This window comes from Colletotrichum gloeosporioides (genome assembly GCF_011800055.1).
Source record: "Colletotrichum gloeosporioides strain Lc1 chromosome Unknown consensus_66, whole genome shotgun sequence".
Taxonomy (NCBI): Eukaryota; Fungi; Ascomycota; class Sordariomycetes; order Glomerellales; family Glomerellaceae; genus Colletotrichum; species Colletotrichum gloeosporioides.
In genome coordinates this window covers 2,050,509-2,069,404 of record NW_025544711.1, presented here as the reverse complement: position 1 = coordinate 2,069,404, position 18,896 = coordinate 2,050,509, and the positions used below count along the sequence as shown (strand labels likewise).

At 53.9% G+C, this 18,896-nt stretch overlaps 8 protein-coding genes across 8 annotated transcripts; 4 read left to right on the top strand and 4 right to left on the bottom strand.

Annotated features, from left to right (window-relative positions):
- Positions 1-439: 439 nt before the first annotated feature.
- Positions 440-1,078, top strand: GCG54_00015208 (uncharacterized protein; the record flags this gene model as incomplete). Its single annotated transcript, XM_045415022.1, has 1 exon — positions 440-1,078. The coding sequence occupies one exon, from the start codon at positions 440-442 to the stop codon at positions 1,076-1,078; it is 639 nt and encodes a 212-aa protein (XP_045261144.1).
- A 313-nt stretch (positions 1,079-1,391) lies between these two features.
- Positions 1,392-3,173, bottom strand: GCG54_00015207 (uncharacterized protein; the record flags this gene model as incomplete). The annotated part of the gene is made up of 1 exon (XM_045415021.1): positions 1,392-3,173. The coding sequence occupies one exon, from the start codon at positions 3,171-3,173 to the stop codon at positions 1,392-1,394; it is 1,782 nt and encodes a 593-aa protein (XP_045261143.1).
- A 759-nt stretch (positions 3,174-3,932) lies between these two features.
- On the top strand, positions 3,933-6,565 carry GCG54_00015206 (uncharacterized protein; the record flags this gene model as incomplete). Its single annotated transcript, XM_045415020.1, has 3 exons — positions 3,933-4,344; positions 4,399-6,341; positions 6,404-6,565. The coding sequence occupies 3 exons, from the start codon at positions 3,933-3,935 to the stop codon at positions 6,563-6,565; spliced, it is 2,517 nt and encodes an 838-aa protein (XP_045261142.1).
- Positions 6,566-7,225: 660 nt separating this feature from the next.
- GCG54_00015205 (uncharacterized protein) lies at positions 7,226-9,676 on the bottom strand (the record flags this gene model as incomplete). Its single annotated transcript, XM_045415019.1, has 1 exon — positions 7,226-9,676. The coding sequence occupies one exon, from the start codon at positions 9,674-9,676 to the stop codon at positions 7,226-7,228; it is 2,451 nt and encodes an 816-aa protein (XP_045261141.1).
- A 792-nt stretch (positions 9,677-10,468) lies between these two features.
- GCG54_00015204 (Cytochrome P450 monooxygenase sdnE) lies at positions 10,469-12,200 on the bottom strand (the record flags this gene model as incomplete). The annotated part of the gene is made up of 3 exons (XM_045415018.1): positions 10,469-10,905; positions 10,963-11,323; positions 11,385-12,200. The coding sequence occupies 3 exons, from the start codon at positions 12,198-12,200 to the stop codon at positions 10,469-10,471; spliced, it is 1,614 nt and encodes a 537-aa protein (XP_045261140.1).
- A 985-nt stretch (positions 12,201-13,185) lies between these two features.
- On the top strand, positions 13,186-14,263 carry GCG54_00015203 (Dehydrogenase/reductase SDR family member 12; the record flags this gene model as incomplete). Its single annotated transcript, XM_045415017.1, has 2 exons — positions 13,186-13,386; positions 13,442-14,263. The coding sequence occupies 2 exons, from the start codon at positions 13,186-13,188 to the stop codon at positions 14,261-14,263; spliced, it is 1,023 nt and encodes a 340-aa protein (XP_045261139.1).
- Positions 14,264-15,186: 923 nt separating this feature from the next.
- On the top strand, positions 15,187-16,110 carry GCG54_00015202 (uncharacterized protein; the record flags this gene model as incomplete). Its single annotated transcript, XM_045415016.1, has 1 exon — positions 15,187-16,110. The coding sequence occupies one exon, from the start codon at positions 15,187-15,189 to the stop codon at positions 16,108-16,110; it is 924 nt and encodes a 307-aa protein (XP_045261138.1).
- A 409-nt stretch (positions 16,111-16,519) lies between these two features.
- Positions 16,520-18,333, bottom strand: GCG54_00015201 (FAD-linked oxidoreductase patO; the record flags this gene model as incomplete). Its single annotated transcript, XM_045415015.1, has 2 exons — positions 16,520-17,795; positions 17,885-18,333. 2 exons carry the CDS (start codon positions 18,331-18,333, stop codon positions 16,520-16,522), a joined length of 1,725 nt encoding a protein of 574 aa, XP_045261137.1.
- Between the last annotated feature and the right edge of the window lie 563 nt (positions 18,334-18,896).

Below are 18,896 nucleotides of genomic sequence, written 5' to 3'. Positions count from 1 at the left end.
TCGTAGGTATCATGTGATGGGGATGACGATGGAGGGCATGGCGTTGTGGAGGGTGTGACGACAAAGCGGAGAAGAGATTTGACAGCAAGAGGCTCTGATAACGAGGGACAGGCTCGGCTTACGATGGCCTACGGACTCCAGAGTTTTGCAACGTACCTACGCCCCGTTAGAGTCAGTGGAAGCTAGATTGTTGGAATTCATTATATTGATCCGTAACGGGACATGGCTCAAACTTTCTGGCACAACGGGATGGCGTTGATTGACCATCTCGTCATCGTCAACCTTGATGGCATTGTCATTCTTCCGTTCATGGCACACAATAAACAATCTGGGGCTTCCAGCCGTTTCTCTCTCTTCTTCAGACTATTCACAAACACAAAAAGTCATCGATCTAGTCGGGCAGCAAACCGACTCTATCCCAAGGCATCTTACACCAACAATGTCGAACCTCACTAGCCTCGATTATCTCGGAATACTCATAATAGGCGCGTTCCTCCTCGTCACCACCCTCCTCATCTGCGCCGAGCTCATCGACAGCTTCACCGAAACCTCATGCCCCTCCATCCCCTGCCGCCAGCGCGCCCAGAACTTGCACCATCTACTACGCTGGCTGCGCGTCTTCCCAGACTCGAATCCCGGCATAGGCGACAGGGCCCTCCGCTTCATCACCGACGCCGCGCTGCCGCAGGGCGTGGCGCTGCTCGCCCTCGTCGCCTGGGGGACCCACCTAGCTTTGGACCGCGAGGTGCCGAGTCGGTGGTTCTGCTACCTCGTCGACATCTTGGCGGCGTGCCTTGTGCTTCAGTGGGCTCTTCTAGTGGTGGACCATAGAGCGCGGGCTCGAAGAGAGAGAGCGTTGGCAGCGGCGAATGCTGGGAAAATTGAAAGTATGAATGAAAAGATCGTGGCAGATCACAAGGCGCGGGATCGCAAAGAGAGGGCGCGGGATCGCAAAGAGAGGTCGGCGGCAGCCGCGAGTGCCACGATAGCTCGCTATTATCCAATGGGTATGGGGCTTTTTGGGCACGGGACGGGCGATTTGAAGGAGGGCTATCCGTTTGCGCCCGTATGTTCTTGAAGGCCAGAATAGCGACGGAAATGTTGAGGAGGATCGTGATGTTGCGGAGGTTGCGGCGAATCAGACCTGCGATTCGATGCGGAAAGGCTTGAGGGAGGGGGAAAGGGATAGGCAGAGATCATGGAATGGCGATATCTTGGAATTTTGGATTCGGTGTCATGCTGTCAGAATCACGCTATTGAGGGCTTATAGAAAAGCGGCCAACAATCTTCAACAACGTCTGGTGACATGCGAAAGTCGTATCCACGATAAGGGAGTGACAGAAATGAACAACTTTTATATACGCCGGATATAGTCTCATTACAAGTATCTACTAGACAGCTTTCGACGCGCGGGACTTGTTGTCCCGGTGCCTCTTCTCCTTGGCCGCCGTCTTGCGGCGCTTCATCCACGACTGGTTCAGGTTCCGCCTGTTCTCCCAGAACCACTTCTGGAACTCGCCGGGGGGCACGCCGCTACCGGACCCCTCGCCCTCGACGGCGTTCTGCTCGGCGTTAAGCGTAGCCTCAATCTCCTGCTGCGTCGCCTCGTCGTCCTCCTCTTCCTCGTCGGGCTCATTGCCGATGGCCCAGAATGGCTTCGTGCGGCCGGGGAACGCGGTGTCTGGGGTGGGCGCGGCGCTCCTGACGTTGCGCCAGGCGAACTCTTCTTCGGTGAAGGGCGTCATGGGCATCTGCGGCATTGCGGGCACGGCGTCGTCTTCCTCGATGTCGTCGTTGTCGCCGCCGCCGAAGAAGCTGAAGGGCTGGGCTTCCTTCGCTGGTTGAGGGGTGGAGTCACTATCGGGCTTGGGACGCTTGTAGAGGGCTTCCAGGGGGTGGACCTTGGCAGGGGTCGTGGGGGGTATCTTGATTGTCAAGCTGACGTTGGAGCCGGATGACCTGGGGCGAGAGGCATCGGCGGCCTTGAGGGCGGCCAGCGGGCTGTCGATAAGGGCCGGAGCGGTGGCCTTGTCTGCATCCTCCATTTCATCGTCAGAGTCCGAGCTATCTTCATCAGATGAACTTCCGCTACTGCTCGTAGTGTCGTCGTCGACAGATTGAGGTGGGGGCTTTGACGCTTCGGGGGCCTTCTTTGCAGGTGTCACCGGTTTTGCCTTGGCTTCCTTCTCTTCCTCGTCCGAACTCTCGTCTGATGAAGTATCCTCCTCAGAGGAGGTGCCGCTGCTGCTCGTCGTATCGTCCTGCGGGGGAGGGGTAGGGGCCTTGGCGGGCTTCTTCTTCTTCTTCGTTGCTTCAGACTCGGGAACGGGCGCCGTCGCGGTTTTCCTGATCTTCTCCGGCTCAATCACGTTGCCCTCGGCGTCGACCCAGCCCTTGCCCTCGACAAATTCTGTCGTGAGGGCCTCCGCGGGGGCCGGCTTGGTGGCCTTGAGGAACGTAGGAAACTTGGTGGTCTTCTCAAACTCGTGGATGACGACTTCCCGGGACTTCTTCTTGCGCTTCTTCTTCTCCGGCTCCTCCTCCTCGCCGTCGGCCGGTTTTGTGGTGGGGAGCTTCGCGGGCAGCTTCGTCTTCAGCAGACACTCCTCCCTGTCGGTGTACTTGGAGCGCTCCTCGCGCTTCTTGGTCTTGTCCTTCTTGTCCTTCTTCTCACCCTTTTCCTTCTTGCTCTTCTTCTCCCGGATCTTGGCCTCCTCGGGGACGGTCCATCCGCGCTTGACCTTGCGGTCACGCAGCTCGACGCCCTCGACGAGGTTGTGGTCGCGCTTCCGCTTCTTCTTGGTGCCCTCTTCCTGCTCCTTGGACTTCTTCCTCTTCTTCTTGCCCGAGTCCTCCTCGCCGGGCACTGGGAGGTAGTTCTCCTCGGGGCGGGCCTTTTCTATCCTCATCTTGGTGCCCTTCAGCACGGCCCCGTTCAGCCTCTTCTTGATCTTCTCAGCGTCGGCCTCGGGCAGCTCGACGTAACCGTAGCGCTTCTCGGGGAAGGTCTCGAGAGTGTGGTAGGAGATGTTGCGGGCCTTGGGGAGGGTGGAGGAGGGGATGATGACCTTGACGAGGTCCTGGTCGAACGGGGTGATGTGCAGTCGGGTGTAGTCGCTGCTGGTGTCGGAAGGGCCAGCAGGGATATCGGAGGGACTCGCGGGGGGCGACATTAGGTATTAACGGATTGTCGGCGGGGAGAAGGTGTGCAACAGTCGCCAGACGCTTTGTGGTGAGCGTCGTCGGCCGTCGATCGTCAAAGAGAATGGTCTTGGAGCTAACAAAAAAAAGAATAAGCTGAGCTCGACCAGACGGAAAACCCTTTGTTGCGCAGGGATTTTCATTGGTCGAGGCGTGTTTTTATCTTGGGCCGTGCGTATCTGACAGCACTGGCCACCAGGCGCTGATTATGTCAGCGACGATTCTGGAAACCAGCCCCACCGGATCGAGCAATTGACTTTCCCTGAGAAAACGACACCTCAGAACATCACCAAACCTCATCGTCGGCTTAGTATTTCGATGCTATGCGAATACTGGGCTTCCAATCGCAGCTTGCAATAGACCAAAAAAAAATATCTCCCTGGTGGTTTCAAGCGAAACCTTTTCTCTCCCTTATTTGCAGGTACAGACATGGGCTGCCCTTTCCTTCACGAAACGGGACCTGCGATGGGAGTCGACTTCCTTCATCGTTCAACGAAAGCAGCAAGTGCTACCTCATGCCTCGGCAAAAATAACTCAGCAAGTGATACTCTCCCTTGAATTTGCAATGCTCATGGACAAAGTCTGCCAAATATCAAGTTCCTCTGCCTCAGCCGACTTCCTGTCCAGGTTGAAGTAGTATCCTCGTCTCCTTTGATTGACCCTCCAGACCTCGTCTTGCAGCCTCTTTGTCAAACGACTTTCGTCCAGCATTTCCTTATTACATCAACAATATGTTGTCTTTTTGGTCAAACTCGAATCAAAGCAAGGCCCAACCGGCCCAGCCGACCGCAGCCCCAGGGACCTCGGTCGACAAAAATGGTGCCATCACCCATCATCTTCCTGGCGTCTTTGTCCCAAACTGCCAGGATGGAACCGTCATCTTTCCGACAACCAGGCGAAAGCCTTCTGGAAAGAAACGCACCGTCATTCCACCTCCGCCAACGTCCATTACAAACTGCACTTTGTTGAGCGACGGCGGCGTCGGTCATGTTGCTTGGGCACCACCTGCAGCCCCTCCCATTCGCCGACCCTCCAGATGCTTGAGCGTCGATGCCAATGGCAATGCCATCCCCCCGGACTACGCTTCAAAGGCCGTCGGGGAAAATCTCGACGCTGGAACCCTGGCGAATAATCCTGCACAAGGTAAGGTTTACAGAGTACCCCTTGGTATGCGTGTCGCTGACGAGCCTCTCACAGGAGCGAAAGGCCCTGGTCTCCAGCCTCAAGCATCCAAACTGTCATCAAACGTCAACCGTGGCCAGACTCTGGAGCCGAGCTCGACAAGTAAACAAGTACGCAGCAAGTCAGCCGCCCCAAAGATGCCATCACCCAGCAAGCCATCTACAACCAGCGGTGGAGGCTCCGTAAGCAGCTCTAAGCGGCCAGGGTTGAAGGCGCGTGGCAAGTCGCATTTATCCATGCATGACATTGTGCGCAAAGTGCGAAACCACCTTTCAAGCAACTCCCGACGTCAGACGGGATCGTCCGAAGCCTCCCCGCAACCTGCACCCACTGCACAAAAGAAAGCTGCCGACGACATCAAAACAGCTTCTACATGCCGCCGTGGCTCCTGTCAGTACGTCTTGAACGACGGCGAAATCCAAGATGTCGTCGAAATCGTTGTCCACGAGATGTGCAAGCATGGCGTTGGTCCCGTCGACAAAGATCAGGGTGCTACTTTGCAGCCAGGCGAGGAAGTTCCAAGACAGGTTGTCCGAAAGCCCAGCTGCCTCATGAATGCCCTTGGACCACAAGTCTCCGACGTGGCGGAACCGGCGACCACCATAAGCTTGCCCGAAACCGCCTTCTTCGCCCGCAGTCAATCTGACGGTCAAATACGCGCCAGGATTAGGTCATCTAAAGTATCCCTGACCACCATCCTATCCAAAGACAATGTCACCGATATCCGATGGGCAGCCGACGACACAAAGCCCGAGAACGAATCTCAAGGAGACACCAAACATGGACCGACAGAAAAGTCAGGCGGCGAATCGTCCGCCGAGGCCGGCAGTGCAGCAAAATTCAACATCGAAGGTGATCAAGACCAACCGAACGGTACCAAAGCGGCAGCACAGACAAGCGAGAACGCCAAGAATGATAAGGCTGGAGATGTCCCCGGTACCGCCGAGACTCCCGCAGCTGGACCGCGACTTCACGAGATTTCTGACTGCGACATGGATGACTTAAGTGATTACGCCATCGACAATCAGCCAACACCCAATCTTCCTTCTGCAGACGATTCAACCACAAAGCATGTTGACACCAAGGGCTCAGACGCTATCAGTCAGGAGCTCGACAAAAGCGGTACCGAGGCCAAAACGCCAGACGCGGTGGAAATCAAGCTGGATTCCCAAGAAGCATCGCCTGGAGCAGACCAAGCTGGCGAGTCCCCCTTGAAAAAAAGCGGTCCTGACGATGCTGGACGTGGAGGTCTGAAGCAGGCGTCCAACCGCGATGATTCTATTACCAAGGAGGTTGATCCAAGCCCCCACGAAGTTGATCTCGCCTCTGCCGGTCCTGATCCTAACAAACTTGACGCCAAAGAGGACGGCCTGAAGGTTCCCGATGCTGATCAAGGGGACCCACACCAATTGGAAGTTTCAACATCAGATGATAAGCCGGCAGAATCCAAGACTTTGAAATCGAGGTTTTTAGAGACGTTCCTGAAGCCATCAAATGACTCTGCCGCCGATGGCGCCTCCGGACATTCGGAGATCCTTAGGGAGGCGAGCCTGCAGAAGGAGAATAGGAAATCATCCATCGATAATGGCCTTGGTGATCAGCAGAATGTCACTTCATATCCTACGTTGAGTAAACGCCGTAGCACGCATGCTAGGCAAAGTACTCCGTATGGCGCTATTCCCGAAGAGCAAGAAACGGATGACATGTACCACCTTGGCGTCGACGCCAGGCCGGGCGGTGCGGTGCCCGCGACTGACAGTAACGTTTCACGACCAGATGCGACAGCGAGGTACAACTTTGGTCTGTTCAATCGGAGTGTATTCGGAGAAGGCACTTACGACGCCACATTGAAGCCTGGTCGTCGAGTATCTGAAGCTTCCATAGTGGCCGTCGGAGCTGCTGCTCCCCGCTCGATGGACAAGGTCCTCTACAGGTCTCGCTCCGCTCATTTTGCCGATGTCTCCAATTCGGATCCTGGATTTCTACAGAAGCTCACTAGCAAGCTAAGCTCCGTTTCCAGACTCCGCCCGAAACACCTGTCATGCGGGCGCCGGCTCCGTCCCTTGAAAGTACCGCAATTTCGAGGAAAGCTTCCGAGAGCCACGTCCCAGGCGATCCGAGTGAAGGGGACGAGGCGGATACGGCCGGATACATATCTGAGCCCGAGCCCTCTTCCGTTTAACAGGCCATGACAGTGTCGAAGCCAGCAAAGGCCGAAGCGCAGCGTCGTAGTATCTGCTCAGAGGACAATGCGCCCCAGCGAATCGATGCTGTCACCAGTCTGAAGGGTTTGATGGGATCGGGTGGAAGATGAATGGCAAACATAGAGCTCTTCAACAGGTCAGAAGAGGACTTTACCCGACATCAGAAGAACCTAGTTGCTATCACTACAGAATCAAATTGTTTGCTCCCTATACATTATTTCTTTCGTTTTATACGTGTGAAAACTGCTTGAGCTAATGCGGATGCTTGCTAATTACCCAGCACCTATGGAGTTCTCTTGGTCACAGGCTTCCTACAGAGATGCTAAAGTCAATAAGGAGCACTCTGTCGGACCAGTACTAGGCTGTTTCGGACACCCCTATTGGGATGGATATCAACAACAGGCAGCCATGGACTAGTTTGAATAGCTCGGAATAGAAGACAAACAGCAACCGATAATCGAACCGAGATCAACAGACCTCGTGACAATTTTACCACAAGGACACGAGACTGCAATGTGTGCTAAGTGGTGATAATTTCTTGAACGAACTAGAAGACCATATATGATGACGAAAAAAGAAATAGGAAAAGAAAGATGTAAAAATGAGAAGGAATGATGTTTCATGGTTGACAATCCAATTCAGATCAATGACAGCTCATTCCTCCCACTCGCCTCGTTTCTCTTGACCCTGACCCTGTATGTCAACTTGCCATCGGCAACGGAGGTTCCTGCCATAATCATCTTCTCCACGGCCTCGTCATTTTTATCAGTGCTCCTATCGATCAAGTCCTCCGTCTCTGAAGAAACAACCTGACTTAAAGAAGCCCATACGTTGCCAAGCCAACTAGCCTTCGTCCACCCCAGAAATAATACAGTTATGATCGTGAGGAGAATCAAATGGGCAGTTATTGTGACGGCCACGACGATGAAGCCAGTCCATTGTGTCGGTATGAGTTTCTCGCTCGACGTAGTCATGACGGCCATTGATTCATGATTGAAGTACGGTGAATTTTCGTAGTATGCCATCTGTCGAAGAACCGTGAACAGGGCTTGAAGGCCTTGGGTCAACTTTCCCGTAGTCTTTACGACGTCCTGGAAGAGAGCTGCGTGCGCGTAATGCACGGCGTACGGGGAAAATGCGCCAGGGACCAGGATTCCTCCCGCAAGGACCTCAAAGGTCTCAGCGACTCCATTTAAGTTCATGTACGGGAGACCTCCAGAGACGCTGTTGAAAATCATCCAGTTACTCAAGTCGTACTGGCTGCCCCCATCTTCCAAGCTCATGTTGTTTCGAAGTTCCCAGCGCGTCTTTCCATCCAAGTCCAAAGTGCCGCGCATGTTCCGCGAGGCTTTGTCGTCGCCGAGATTTATGTACTGATCGCGAATCGAAGCTGTCTCGTACACGTCTTTGACGTTGTCCCAAGAAAGACTTAGCTCGGACCCGTCTTGATCGCTAGACATACTGACGTCCTGATAAACTCCAGGCAGCATGGTGAAGCAAGTGCTAATCGATACCTTCGCTTCTAATCGTCCAGGCGGTGGTTGCAAATGTACCCAAATCCCTTCCTCAGTTGTTGTCCAGTCTTTTGCATCACTCAGCATAATATAAATCCCTTCTCTGCTCTCTCCCGTCTCTTTTTGATATTCTCGCCATTGTTCTATTGGCCCCGTTGTATTGAGAACTAGGAACGTACTTGCTCGGGATGCCGATATTGGAAGCACCGTTGAACGAAAGTTTGGCAACCGTGTGTATTGAGAATCATCCGAACGCACCCCGCCCTTGGCAGAACAGATTGACGTTGGCCAATATTTGGCCGCTTCATCAGCCTTTGGTGCGTGACTTATGCAGCTGAATGACCACCCACCTGGAGGTGGATTATAGTCCGAGTCAAAGAGCGATGGTTCGTTTGGAATTGAGATGGTGGCTGTAATCGTAACCTCATCGAATTTTCGAATGCGGCCGTTCCCTGCGACTTGTTTCGCAATCACTGTTGAAAACCCCATGCCTGTAACATTCGGTCGGGTGCACACCACCCTCGAGTCGAACACAACACTAGGGCCCTCGTATTTTCGCAGGTTCGTGCGATTGGCAACATTAGTGAATGGTAGAATGGCTCGTAAAGCAGTCCCTGAATCCTCGACTTGGTCAAGGTCGATATCGGGACTAGCATCGTTACGAAGCTCGGCAAAGCGATAGTAACTGTTGGGCTGCGAATTCCAGATCTTTGATCCTCTCGGCGTGCCAATACCTGAGCTACCCGAAGGGTCGGTGGAAGTGCCAACGCCAAAAGCATCTTCTTGTTGACTGCTGCCGTAGAGCAATCCCACGGTTTGTTTGGGCGTGATGATGTTGATGTTCTCAAAGTCAATCAGAAGCGCCGTCGAAATGAAGTTGGAGGCTCCCGTTAGAAGAACTGCAAGACTAATCGCAAACGCCAAGGGCGTCGTCAATGTTCTCCTCGAGACCAGATTGTATGGAGATGTAGACACGGCCCTGAGCATCGAGATAAGCGGCGCCGAGCCAATAGGTACGCCAGTTCTTTCGATCAAGAGAGAGGCAACCATCGCAGTAAATATGCCCATCTGAAATCCCAGGCAGACGCGAATCACAGCGGCTGTGATGGTCACAGTCACCGAGGTCCAATTTCTCCGGATGATCAGATCCCATAGTTGACCGTTGTCAAGGTGCCCGGCTTGCGCCCGCATGGACGACCGCCAGATGTGGGCCAAGAGAGCCATGCCCACTACAATGCCAACTGTTCCCAAGGCTAGGACGCAAATGGCAAATAAGCCAAGGGCATTCCAGCGAGCTGGCGATGTAGCATTATTTGCCGCTTCTTTCGTGGACGCGTCCTCGTTCAACAAAAAACATTCGGCACTGGGCTCTGACTGATTGGATGCATGCTCTCCGGTGTTCTGTTGCTGAAAAGTTCCACCCCTCTGTGGAGCATCCTGGCCGACCGGTGTGGATGGAGAACCTGTATTGTGATGGCGGGTCACTCCGGCCGAAACACACTGAGGAGAATGCTCGAAACTGCTGATTTCAGATTCACTGCTGAGTGGACCTTGGGTTGGCAGTGAAGGGTCCATGTTGATTCATGGATGACTTGTGTAAGGCAGCTGAAGGTAGAGTATGGTCAGAGTCAAGACATTTGCAGAAAGCGGGTCTTCGTAGAAGATAAATAACACGCTAACCATCCACCTTACCTGCTCTATGTACTTGTAGGTTGCGTTTGAAGGGAGGGAAATCCGCCTGCCAAGCGAGGCGGGGTTGAATCTTGGCAAGAAGCTGACATCTTGTGTAACCCGTGATAATCAGATTACTGGTGGTTGGCACTACTAGAAACGCAATGTCTTAGTCTGAGCCATTTCAAGGCCATAAAATCCGCCTCTTTCAGCCTGGTCCAACATCAACGAACGCAGCCACACCATCAGGAAAAGTGGTCCTAGTTGCACATTGAGCGTCACCAGTCGCCTAACGACAATAATCATTTAGCCGTTGATCGTCTCAAAGGTAGCACCTGGTATACCTGTGGAATAGCCGTCAGTACATCGAATTGAAAATATTGGTTCCGTACAACACACCCGGTATTATTTGCTTGGAATAGCCAGCTATGGCATCCAATGGCTTGGCCCTGAATAGAAGGAGAATAAAATGGCCAAACGTTTGTAATCATGTTTATACGATGAAATACAAAGAACCTTATCGTCAAGTAACAACATGTAGTTGTTCTGATCTAGCGATGAGATGAGTGATGTCAGATCATTCTATCAACTCCATGTAACTACCTTTGATCCATCTGACAATGCTTCTGCTAAACCGCCGCAGTCTACTCCGGATGAACCTGAGATCCAAATGCATTATTGGGTCCACATGAACCTCTAGCTGTCCACTAATACACGAATTCCCTTCGTCCCAGGCCAAGGAGACAAGATTGTATTCTCTGCGTAGAAGGCCACATCACGCACGGAGGTGTCGACCAATCGCAGCTTGTGTCTGCGGATCAAGGTGGCGAACCCGATATACAGCTCTGAGTACGCAAGGTTCAACCCGAGACACATGCGCGTGCCCCGTCCGAAGACCGTCATGTAGTGGGTGAGCGGGTGGATGCCGTCCGGTCCACGTGGGTCATCAAGCCAGCGCTCCGGCCGGAAGACGGTCGGGTCTGGGAACACGGTCTCGTTCATGAGCATGTGATATTGGTCCATGCTGACGGCGATATTAGCCGGGATGACGGTGCCTTTGTAAATCCAGGGGTTTGCTGGGTTGCGGTTGATGCGGACTAAGCGTTCGATGACGCCCATGCCCATTCTTAGAGCTGGAGATGGATTAGCATGACTAGATAGATTCTGATTGAAGATGAAGATGTGCGTACTTTCTTTTACAATTGCGGTAAGGTAGGGTAGTGTTTCCAACGTCGCCCACGGGGGAATCTGGGTTGCGTCGGGTACGGCGCTTTTCAGCTCAGATTCCAACTTGGCGTAGACGTCAGCATCATGCAAGATGTAGAAGCTGCCCAGAGCGAGCGTCCAAGCAGTGGTCTCGAGTCCGGCACCAATAAGTGATTCGGCCTCGTGCTGCATGCGTTTGTGTTCTAGTTCCTCACTGGGGAGGCTGGAGGCGAGCATCTCATGGAAAACAGTTGCGTGACCGGTCTGCCCTAGCCGCGGCTTCTCATTGATGCCACCAGTAGCTTGATGGCTAGAGCGGATGGTGGCAGTTTGTCGGGACATTTCCTGATGTATCAAGTTCAGTACAATGTGGGGTAAATTCACGCAAAGAGCTCGTGAAGCTTACCTCCCGGTACGCGATGATGGGCTCAAAGGGCGGAAACAATCGTTTCGCCAGCCAGTATGGCAGACTATCAGTTGCCGCTCCCAAGATCGGCAGGTAGCGAGTGACATGAGACCAGTTAGTGACCCGCGTGATGGCTCCCGTGAAAGGGGCGCGAAATTCCGGGGACAAATGTAAGTCCAACGGTGAACCAAAGACGAGGTCCATGATGTTGTCGGCAGCGAAGCAACGCCAGACGTCGTGGAGATTCAGCACACGCTCAGTACCAGCATATTCAGTAGTGAGACGGCGCGAGATGGTGTTCATCAACGCCTGGATGTCACCCGTCTGCTCGCGTACCTTAGACTTTGCGAAAAAGGGGCTGATGGCTGCGCGTCGTATTTTGTGAAGGTCATGGCGAGCTGTGCTGAACGTCGCGCCTGGGATCCCGAAACGGTTCTCCAGACGTTTGAGTTTATCATATGGCTTGCTTGTTGGATAGAGCGTGTCGAAGAAGTCAGGATCGTCGATGTGCAGCTCGTCAGGGTTGATGCGCACGATGGGTCCGTATTTCTCGTGCATGCGTTTGATAGCGAACGGGAACTGTCCACCGCCTTTGGGGACCAGGTCGAAGTATGCTTCATACAGACCAGTCAGGGCGGCCAGCTTTGGGCCGGGGAACTTGGCGATGGGGCTGAAGTAGAGTCTGTAGATGCTGACCCAAATGATGTAGCTAAGTCCAAGCACTAAAGCCGTCGCTGAAGCTGTCGAGATGAGATCTAACCCAGGCTCAAACACGTTGGCCAAGGGCCTTGGAGTCGAGTCGTTGAGGGCCTCCATCAAATCTTTAATTATGCTTCTGATGGGAATGCCAAGGTAGTAGAAAGCTCTGAGGTAGTATCAGTAGGTTGTTTCAGTCTTTTTCCCAAAGATGATATTCTGGGTAACAGTATGTAACTCAGCACGACCACAAGGCACCGCGCTGGCCTAGGCGTTTCCTAATAATTGTACATGATCAACAGCTTCAATGTTACCGCCTAGCACTAAAATACACTCAAGTAAGTCAGACTAAGACCTATTATTCCCAAGTAATCAATTCACATTCCAGAATCATGTTTGCCTCGTAGCATGTCCGGTCATGCCTACATAATACATCTTCCGATCTATCCTCCCTTCCCAGCCGATCAAGTTCTAGTACGCATGACGGCAGGTAATCGTGCAGCGCTGATGCACAAGTTCGCGCTTGTAAGACACACCCCCACGTCGCATCATGCTGACTTGACGGAGGCCAGACCTTGGATGCCTTGTAAATACAGGGATACCATGCTTACGACCTGCATTGAGCAGCTAGCCACCGTCCCGTCCCGCGCCTCCAGCCTGCATGTGAGCAGCGGGCGCCACAGCCGTTTACCCGGCTGAATACAGATGGCCCGTAGAAGCCATCCCGTAAATCCTCCAGTCACACAGCGCCTCCTGTGCTCTTTGTCAATGTACGTCGATGTACGCAATCAGGCTTAGCTGCATCGTGCTTACCGAGCTGCAAGGTCCTTACGATACAGCCGTTAGGAATCTGATCCCTACATATCAACGCCCGCCATGTCTCTCTTTTGTTTGCGCTTGCTTAGAAATTTTGAGGCGGATACAAAACTTGTGCGGATGCAAGAATGATTCTCACCGAAGTACCTAAATCCTCCGCGCCCCTGACGCCGGAGTTCTCATCCTACCTCACTCGGTCTACTCGCTTTCTCATAATTACCTCACCAACAAGAACACCCCTCGCTTCTCTTCAGCAGCAGCATTCCGAGGCCACCAACAGAAAGCCGCCATGGCACCTTTTTCCAGTCTCCGCGCCACTCTCACGCAAATCTACCCGCCCAAGCCCACCTTCACCGAGGCCGATGTGCCCGCCAACTCACAGCGTGGCCGAGTATTCATCGTGACGGGCGGCAATGCGGGTATCGGACTAGAGTTGACCAAGATTCTCTTTGCTGCGGGTGCTACTGTCTACATTGCATCACGTTCGAAGGTAGGAATGTTACGGGCAAACAAATCAAGAGAATTCATCCGCTGATATGACGTAGGACAAAGTGGAAGCTGCCATCAAAGATATCACGACAAAATCCGGCAACTCCACGACGAGTGGCCAACTGAAGTTCCTTCATCTGGACCTGAACGATCTCACCATCGTCAAAGCTGCGGCTAAAACGTTTGCCCAGCAGGAGTCTCGCCTAGATGTGCTCTGGAACAACGCCGGCACAGGTGCCAACGCCGTCACCCCGGGGCAGCGCACCAAACAGGACCTCGAGCCGATGATCGGTTTCCACTGCGTCGCGACCCTCTTCTTTACGCATCTTCTCGTGCCGCAACTGCGCGCTGCGGCGAGTTCCTCCCCCGCTGGGCAGACGCGCGTCGTCTGGACGTCCAGCGGTCTCGCGGAGGCTGGTTCGCCACCGAACGGCCTCGACTGGGCCGTAATCGACAAGGGGACGAGCAAGCCGATGCAGAACTACGGCGCGTCCAAGGCGGGGACGTGGTTTCTCAGTCGCGAGTTCGCACGGCGGCACACCAAGCAGGACGGCATCGTGAGCGTGTGTCTGAACCCTGGGTACCTGAAGACGGCGTCCTTTGACGGCACGCCGGCGCCGGTAATGATGATTATGAACGCGGTGATGCTGTCAGAGCCCCTCTACGGCGCGTACACTGAGCTGTTTGCTGGCCTGTCGCCCGAGGTGACGCCCGAGAGCAGCGGCTCGTATATCATTCCCTGGGGTCGCATCCGCGCCAATGCGGCTACGCCGCGACAGGATTTAATAAAGGCAGGAGATACCAAAGAAGAAGGAGGCCTGGGGTATGGGGAGAGGCTCTGGACTTGGAGCGAGGAGAAGTGGGCACCGTATGCTTAGGAAACGGCGATGTCAGATATGCAAGGGAGCGGATACAGAGAGATACACGTGCTGCATTGGTTCGGTTAGCATTCGCACGCAATCTTGTAGGATTCAATGCAATCAGTTTGCGGCGCAGCTCTGACCAAACGGAGAAATTCCTCCATCTGGTGTGGATGACACGGACCGGGATCCCCCCTGGGATCCCGGAGAGGGCCGAGACCTCCAACAGAAAAGCCAGCTACGCCGATTCCCTGCAGAGGTAAGACACCGTTAGTGGACCTATTGCACCTGGCCAACAGCCAAGACATGATCTATCTTGATAGTGCCCGCCAGGCAACAGCCAGCTAGCCACTAGTCCGCCACGAAGCGGCAGGAAGGCTTCCCTGTTAGCTACGCGGCGGCCCGTTGGATTCTTCATCTTCTATCTCCGAAGGCGTGGCGGCAAAGGGCATTCACGAAAGCTACCTTCAAGACAGCATGTCTTAGAGCTCCGGAGAGATAGGAAGACTCAGCCTTACGGGCTGCCGTGCTCCCGAGTCAAACCCCCCCGTCGTTCTCACGTCAGCCTGCGGAGTCTTTTATTGTCGTACCTTCACTCAATTGTCTGAATGCCGTGTGGAATTCTAGGAGGGACCTTCCAGTGGCCAAGTATACTGAACTTAAGATCGCACTGCCAGGAATCAGGTGCCTCTTCAGATGGTGCGGTTCCACGACGTTCCCGCTCGGAACACAATGCAACTCAACTTGCCATCTCCCACAACCATCAGCGAACGCCGGCGGCTGCAGAACCGCAATGCGCAGCGCAGATTCCGCCGTATGTCTACGTGTATTTCTACCCGTTGTTATCGTCACAGTACCACTAACGTGGGGTTTGTGATTCCCTTTTTCAAGAACGACGCGAGCAGCAGCAACAACAGCAGCAGCAGCAGCAAAGTGCCGCCATGGCAGGTAGTGGTGACCAGTTTCTCAACTCCGAGCCCACCTCATTACCTTTCGAACTAGATCATGGTCCGAGCGAGACGACCGCCTCCTATTTCGATGTCATCAAATCTCAAGAGAACAGCTTCAGCTACGACTTGAATATCGACCATCTTCTTCAGAATAGCACAAATACATCGACAGCAACAAGAATCACAACACAAGGGCTTGATAACAACGAGATTATATCCCCATCATACCAGTATTCTTCGGCATCTCCCTCCTCTCGTTCCCCGTCTCACGGTTCCACCTCAACCCCCCGACAAAGCCCATTCGAACATTTCTCGCCGTCATCTTCATTGACACCAGGCGCGACGAACAACAAGAATCGCAGTATTGTGCCTCCCGGCACTAGAGGCCATCCCTCTCCATCATCAACTACGCCAATAATACCGACTCCCCAGAAGCCCGGCTCCACATACGAGTACCTCGGCGTTCTCCATATCGCAGCGCAAAAAGGCCATGACCGCATAATTCAGATGCTGCTAAGCCATCATGGCATGGACTGCAACGCCCCGGACAGCGAGGGCCGCACGCCTTTGATGCACGCCGTGGTTGCCGGCCACGCGCCGGTGGTGCGTGCCCTCCTGACCGCCGGTGCCCGCTGCGACGTCGTCGATAACAGGCAACGCTCCGTGTTGCACCTAGCCGTGCTCCACCGGAGGGAGCAGGTGTTGCGGATGTTGCTGGCGGAGATCGGACAGGGGGCTGTGGACGGCGTACATCCGATTGGGCTAGGGGAAGCTCGGTTGGCCTGTCTCTTGGATGAGTACGACGCAGACGGGAACACGCCGTTGCATCTGGCCGTGACGGAGGGGTTCGAGGCAGGGGTTGTCATGTTGGTTCGGAGCGGATCCGATCTAGAGGTTGAGGCCAGAAGATGTTAGACATGATGGATTTATTCACAAGACGTAGAGTCCGAGAATACCTGGAAAGATGATAGACAGTGTGTGTACAAATACGATAGATAGCGAAAGCGATGCTTGGTTTTGAACACACATTTTACTCAATATAGATTGATGCAAACTTCCAACCTCTAACGTTCGTAATTGTCCTGTGGCAATGCGAATGAAATTCTTAATAACTAATTAGTCCATTGAACGCGGAGACGATTACCAATACCTGAAGGTCTGACAGCTCATCGTCAATTTAGCACCGAAGTTGGATGTGGTAAAACAAGAAACTCAACTAAAATAAATTATTACCAATTGCCCCTCGCAGGATACGTTGCTTCAATAATGATGTTTACATATTATACAGCCCTCATGGATTCCCATCAGAACCTAGCACCCTTAATCAAGTCCGACACAATCTTCCCTCTCCATCCGCAGCCCACACCTCGCTTCCCACAGCGGAGACCGCGTAAAACAAATCCTGGGGATCATACTTCTTCTTAATCGCCACCAGCTTTTGGTAGTTCTTTCCGTAAAATTGGCCCTGCCAGTCTCGCTGAGCGAAGTTAGCTTCGTTGAGATACGCCCCCGAGTTCGGCGTCACGGCCTCGATGGTCGGGAGCACGCGATCGAGCAGCTCCTTCTGCCATCCAGGAACTGGATCCCACGACTGACCCCAGGCCCAAGCCGTTCCGACCAGGCAGTTGAGCGACGTGTCGCGCCACGCGGGCAGGACGGCGTTCTTGGCGATAGGGGGTACACCTTGGGCGGTGGTGGTGTTGATGGCGGTGCACGCAAGATAGAATGTGCCGCCAGTCGTGATGCTGCGCATGGCGGACATCACGCCGGTGAGGTTCGCGTTGAGGTTCGCGCGGGTGATGAGCCGGCCGCCCTGCGCAGCGACAAGGGAAGCGTCTTGGAGGACGGGCCACACGTTGGTGGCGAGGATGTCGTAGACATTGCTGGTGCCAAAGGTATTCAGACCAAGCGATTGGGCGCTGAGGCCGTTCTGCTGAGACAGGGCCGTCAGCATCGGCTGCATTAGGGCATTCAGCTCTGTCTGGTTATGACTGGGCGCAATTATGGCAATGATATAGAAGGTGTTGTTCGTGACGGAGTACGTCACGTAGACGCCCTGGTCAAGGAGAGGAGGTAGCTGCGCATGAAACGTTGTCACCGCGTTCCAGTACGCGTCTTCTTTGTTGCCCGTGGACGCGATGCTGAAGGAGTAGGAGGCCGCGCCGGTCGGAGCATCGGGGAAGACCCGGGTCGTCATCGACACGACAACTCCGTATGTACCGGGACCGCCGCCGCTGAGCGCCCAGTAGAGGTCAGTGTTCTTCTCCGGAGTCGCGGTGAGATGCTGGCCCGTGGCCGTGATGACCTCCCATTCGAGCACGTTGTCAGCCCCGAGCCCGTAAATACCCGACAGAGATGAGTGCCCTCCGCCCTGCGTGTATCCGCCTACCAGGCCGACCGTCGGACAGGAGCCAGCAACCACGCGGTAGCCCCCGTTCTGGTGCGCGAAGGTGGCAGCCTCCCCGCCTTGCACGCCGGCGCCGAGCTTCACGGCTGGTCCCTTGTAGTAGCTGCTCTTGTAGGAGGGGATGAATTTCTTGTCTTTCAGGTTGTGTGTCCATAGCGAGAGGGCTCCCTTGCCGGTGCCTTTGCCATTCTGACTATTGTTTCACCGAGGCATGGTCAGCTCTGCATAATCTTCTTGCCACGTATGGATGTAATCACAGCCATCAAGGGAAGGGAAACATACTCATGGCCGGTGTTCTTGATGACAAGACGCACATTGTTCTGCTGCGCGAACTTCAGCCCAGAAATGATATCGCTGGGGCCCGTCACATTGATGGAGTAACTGGCATAGTTTCCAAGTTCGCAAGCGGATGACCGGGGCGTAAACGGGACGCAAGACTGGTTCTGGAACCAGGGCGACAGAAATTCGGCAGGGTAAGGAATCTGCAGGTTGGGTTGCCCCCACTGCTGTCGCAACGAGGTGCAGGTGTCATCGGAGTAGGTAGGATCATGGCACGAGTGGGCGAGAGGGTTTGTGGCCAGCAGACGTCCTCCTACGGTTGCATTCAGACGATTCCAGAGCGAGGAACTTGGCCAACCAGGGTCCCCGGAGATGTAACGACATGCAGCCGGTCGCGGGTAGGTCGCTGCAAGAGCGGTCGAAGCGAGGAGAAAGAGGATAATGATCTTCATGGTTTCGGTGTTTCTGCAAGCCAAGAAAAGCGAGTCAGAGTTTCATTCGATGACTGGTCCGGGTTACAGGTAGCCTCAAGAAGCCCTACGAGGCAATTGCATGTTGTTTGCATCAAGCCCTTTATATGAAAGCTAGGAGCTAGGAGCCTTGCTACGGCCTTTACACACTGATTTTCTATTTACGAAAGCTGAGATTGAATGGGGTCCTTTGCGCCGCTTCGCCTCCACGCGAGAAATCAATATTGCCGTAGGATTAATCGCATGACTTCGAAAGGGAGATTCCAGATACCAGAGATGTTGGATGCGAGAAGCCCCCAAAGCTGAGCCATCCGGAGCCTGATTCCGAAGAGATGCTCGGTGTGTTCGTTATCAGGGTCCATAGGCACACCTATTGCCTGCTTATGTGCAGATAAGCATGCGTTTGGGCATGCAAAGAGCCACTATTTGGCCCGACTAACTAAGAAGGGTGTCATTTCTCTAGCCGAGACTCACTAGTCTACGGCACGAAAGGACTTTTGATAGACGTGCCGATTGATGATGATGACCATTATGTCTTTCTTCAG